General features: G+C 36.8%; 1 protein-coding gene across 2 annotated transcripts in view; it reads right to left on the bottom strand.

Moving 5' to 3' along the window:
* Nucleotides 1-1,326: 1,326 nt before the first annotated feature.
* Nucleotides 1,327-5,000, bottom strand: part of LOC138052766 (G-protein coupled receptor 157-like) — a 4,663-nt gene continuing 989 nt past the window's right edge. Inside the window, exons 2-3 of one of the 2 annotated variants that reach the window (XM_068899343.1) lie at nt 3,110-3,301; nt 1,327-2,128 (exon numbers count right to left, since the gene is read on the bottom strand). In XM_068899343.1, coding sequence (XP_068755444.1) covers nt 1,985-2,128; nt 3,110-3,301 — 336 coding nt within the window. In that variant the 3' untranslated portion in view covers nt 1,327-1,984. Of the gene's footprint in view, nt 2,187-3,109; nt 3,302-5,000 lie in introns of both variants that reach the window. The other variant, XM_068899341.1, reaches the window with a different exon arrangement.

The raw sequence follows: 5,000 nt of genomic DNA on the forward strand, positions 1-5,000 counted from the left end.
AAAAAGGAAACAATATAATCATTGCTTTACGAAAGGGCAGTTTAATTTGCCCCTGTGGTTGTCCTAAAAATGCATGTTTTAGCAGGATATTTCATAAATTTTCAATTTATATTTGTTTCTAATTTTAAATTCACATTTGCAACATCAAGCTCCTTCATTGCCTGTAAAATTGAGGCAGAGAGTCTAGAATCAATAATGACTAACAAGTTAGAGAGAGCTCGAAGAACCCATCTGCACATAGGAAATGTCATGAACTAGCCCATTTCCGAGTTGCTGTTTGCCTCTGTTTTAAAAGGAGTCCTGGTGCAGAACCATTCAAATGGAAATATGAGTGGTGTATTTTCATACAAATCAAACTCATTAACATTTGAATGGTTAAGCACGAGGATTCCTTTTGAACCAGAGGCAAACAGCAACTCAGAAATTGCCTATTATTATTACTGTGGATGTATGTTTGTGTCCGAGATACTAATTAATATAGAAAGGTAGTGGTTGGGCATGTTAAAGAAGCCAGGGACAATGAAAGTGTCTTAATTTGTGGTGGGAGCCTAGGAGAGAAATAAGGGCAGATATAGAGTAGAGATGTAACTGAAAGAGGTTCCACGATTGAGCGGCTTCCAGTGAGGGAGAAATGATTTCAATGCAATCTCCTGTCGTTGAGTGATTACTCCGGCTTTCAGTGGACATTGTGTTGAGTCGCAGAAGAGAAATCATGCAGTTGCGATGATCAATGTACGCCTGACAGTGATGGGCATGACACTGGTGTTAGTAACCTACATGGTACACTGATGTGGTCATGATGGGATCAAGATGATGGTGACCATGGGTGTGGTAGTTTGCAAGGGTGTTTTCGCTTGACATTATGGGCATCATCGTAGTTAACTACAGCAACAGTAGTCACATGGATTTGGAGGTATACATCTGTAAATTCTTACTGCTTATCCCATAGTCTGCATAGCAGGCAGTTTGGTGAATTTTAGACGTTGCTTTCCACCTGGGTTGAATCAAGTGATCGTTTGAATGTAATGGCCACGTGACAACCTGGACTGAAGTCAAAAGAGTAAGCTAATGGGGAGGGGTCCCCCTCCCCCTTCGCTTGCTCTTTTGACTTCTTTTCACTCAAAAGTCAACCCCGGTGGAAAAATGCTCCTAAAATTCATCAAACTGCCTGCTATGCAGGCTACTTATCCCACAAAAAGTCTTATGACTAAATCTTTGCAACAAGCCTGTGACATCCTAAAACTGGTATAAAGTGTTTTGAGAGTGATGGTATGAGTTATATTCAACTACATGTACCGCACATCATTATCATTGTTAACAGAGGGAGACATTTAATTTCTTTATTCCTCAACCTTTCAATTGATCTAGTCTTGTCCTTCGACTGGAAACTAATATTATTGTTCTTGTTACGGGCTTACGGCTACTTTCCGGTTACAGTTTCACTGTTCTCCTAGAGTCAACTACAATGTATCAAGTGACTGGGATCTGGCTTACATTTACATGTAATTTGGTTGGCTAGTTACCTCAAGAATAATGACGGTAATGACTTTGAGGTTAGCTCATTATTGCACGTAGATTAGGAGACTAATAATTACCTAATAGACACTTCATAGTGAAAGTCACAAGTCTGAACTTCAATGCTTTGACAAAAAGTGACATCACAACAAGTCAACGAAATTCTACCAGTAAGATGATCCTTTTGTAGGTCAGTCATAATTATGCCGAAAACAAGATGGCATAACTATCTTCAATTTAGTTTAATTAATCTTAGACTGTTCAGTGCAGTCCTCTATTTTTCTGTGAGATCGTCGAGATCGAGCGGCCATCTTGATTTTTCAAATGTACCGAGTCAATGGGACATCTCGACGATCTCACAAAAAAATAGAGGACTCAGTTACAAACAGTCTGTTTTAATTTCGATCTCTCCGCTAACAAGTTTGATATATTTTGTGACTGTGTTCGTTGATGGATGCAGACTTCTCAATCAAAGGCGTTTCCTGGGTGCTGCATATGAATTCTTTCTCATCTTGAAATCGCACTGATTTTGTTTTTGTGCGGCGACAGCAAGCTCCCTTGCATTTAGTGACAACAAAACGGGTAAAGCCCCGAACACGAGTCTGGAATTTTTCTGTAAGAATGCAAAACAACAAGCAGTTGGCAAATCCTTGGCTGGAATCTCCAATTCCCTGAAGGACAAATGAAACATGGAGAATGTGAATGCTGATCGACATCAGTTATTACCGTATTTACCTGACTGTGTATAAGTTGACCCCCCAATTTTTGATGGCAAAAAAGCAATTTCTTAATTTCTTTGTTAAATGTTCATGGGACACTAATCTTGCATTCTTCAACTTCTGGAACTGTGGATACACAAAAAAATCAGGGCCTCAAGCACTTTTAAAATACTTTTGTGCTTCAGCAGTTGTTGTGAATGCTAGTATATGCTAGCACATGCTAAGAAACAAAGTTGCCAATGGTATCCAATGCTTGTAAGGCAAGGTTGGCAGAAATTGATGTTTTTGCTGTAACTTGAGGTGAAAATTAAGAAAAATGCAGCATCATTTTTCAAGGTAAGAAACTATGCAGGGAAAGATAATTTGGACCACTGTGCCACAGAAAATGCTAATAAATTATACCAAATTACCGTAGGTATAAGCAACAAAAAAAGAACAACACACAACACTGCACATTGACCTATACAGGTACAGTCAAACCTCAATAATTTAATATTTATTCCAACTTCTTGAGGAGGGGACAGAGATTCCAATTTTTGTTTTCAGTAAATACTAATGTTGATTTGTGGGCCGGAATGATTTTCCTTCCTGAAAAAAGGAATTTTGCAGCTTCCAGAATGATGACCTTTGCCACACCAGAACACAATTCGTATTGCTGAGTTCCTTCAATAATTATTAGTCTTTTAAATAACCTTTTGCCCCTTGTATTTAAATTCATAGCTTTGTATATTGCATAGGAGTTAAATGAGAAGGGTTCGATTAGATCTCATTAATATTATTATTTTGGACTTTGGATTATCTGGAGCATTTACCCCTGTCTCATGTACCCCTTTCGGTTTGACGGCAGTTTTCTTTTAAAAGGTCCAAATGCTTACCTGCAGGTAAAGGAGGACTTTGCCCAGCCACATATGAAATCCTACATCTGTAAAAGAGTACAGAATAAAGCGGATCGTTCCCCAAATTCGTAACAGAACAAAGATAACAGGGATGTAAGTCAGCCTTTTTTCTGCTTTCAAGGCACTGTTTATTGATTCCTGAGATGGAAACTGTCCTGTGCGATGAGACAGCTGAAGAAAAAAAAGAAATGTTACATGTACACAAGATTCAAAATTGTGTAAATATCAATTTATATTATTAGTATAGTTACGTAGGTAATTATTGAAAATTCTCTGCGCTGATTGGTTGCACTTGAGGTTTTATTATTTATTTATTATTTATTTAAAGATTCACCTTAAGGTGGGTGTTAAATACAATAGGACAATTATTTGAAGTCCCCTACAAGGTATTTACACTCACTAAAGCATTTTTTTCAAAATGGCTGCAAGCTGTTTTGTCAAGGTGACAAAATGCATATTTTTCAAATAATCACCTATGTAATTATACTAAAACAATATTAATTCACCTCAGGCTCGGTGAAAAAAAAGCCAAGATGAATAATAATGTTAATAAATATTCTTAATTCATGATGGGAAATCAAAAGAAATGTTTTATTAATTAATATCTGTATATCTGATACAGATTCCTCTTCATTTACATAAATGTTTCTTTCGATTTTCCCTGTTAAAATATCTTGAATTACCAAATATACCTTCTGTACATTAACACTTAAATGCTGACGTTTAATAAGTCCAATCTTGGCCTTGCATCAAGTTTAATTGTAAATGCGATACAGATCTACTGCCCATATTGCATAATATACTACATACATACACTAATTACAGTATTGTTAATATTCATACATACTTAATTGACCACTCTCCAGAAGGGGCTTTCAATGGGCCAGTGAAACATGATCAATGAAACAACACAACATTATTCTTCAAAAAGGCGAGTATTCACATAATTTTGCTAACAACACTTTGCTGGTTTGTTGCTTTCAAGTTGTTGGTTTTGTTGAACTGTTGACATGCTGTTGAACTTAAAACAACTTACACTGCAGAGCAGTTTTCTTAACTCTGTTTTTTTGGTTGACATCCGTTATTTTCCTTGGAGCTCCATTTTCTAATCTCGTTTTATATTGCTTCATTTAAGAATATACAGATTCCTAGCTAAAATAGGCAAACAAACACGCCGCTACGCTGTGGTTTTTCGCGTTGTTGTTTTTTGTGAACTGTTCAATGACATTGCTGTTTAACTATTTAAAACTAACTGCAGAGAGCTCAAATAATAAGATATGAGGGCAGAGACAGATGTTTGAGTATTTTTCACTAAAATTTTTTTCTCCTGTTTTAAGAACTTTCGTTTCATTTTCAACAAGACAAAGAATTTTAATACATACAACGTTATTCTCCTGTTTGTACAAATTTTTCAAACATCATTGTTTAATTTAGTTCGTTTAGTTTGTTCCCCTGTGCTTGCTCTGAAATATAATGGTTTGTTTTTTATATTATTGCACCAAGAGATATTTGAAGTTCTGTTTTATCGTTATTCTATCATTTTTCTCTCAGCTTTGCGAATGAAGCGCTTTTTTTAGTTATGAGTTAATTTCAACTGAACTGTGACAGTGCGACGTAGAGCGCATAGAAGGACTTTTTGCAAACTAGTTTGCCTGGGTTCATTTTCAGAAAAAACAAAGCAAAAAAAAAAAATATATATATATGTTACTCACCGGCTTAGGTCGGTCGGTATAGAGAAAACCTATGCCCTCGGCCTTGAGTACGTCCCTCTGCCTGTGGCCTCGGGCCGTACTCAAGACCTCAGGAACAGTTTTTCCCTATACGGACCTGGCCTCCCAGCCAGTGCGTAAAGAAGCCTGAAAAATTCAGG

This window comes from Montipora capricornis, chromosome 6 (genome assembly GCF_036669925.1).
Source record: "Montipora capricornis isolate CH-2021 chromosome 6, ASM3666992v2, whole genome shotgun sequence".
Classification (NCBI taxonomy): Eukaryota; Metazoa; Cnidaria; class Anthozoa; order Scleractinia; family Acroporidae; genus Montipora; species Montipora capricornis.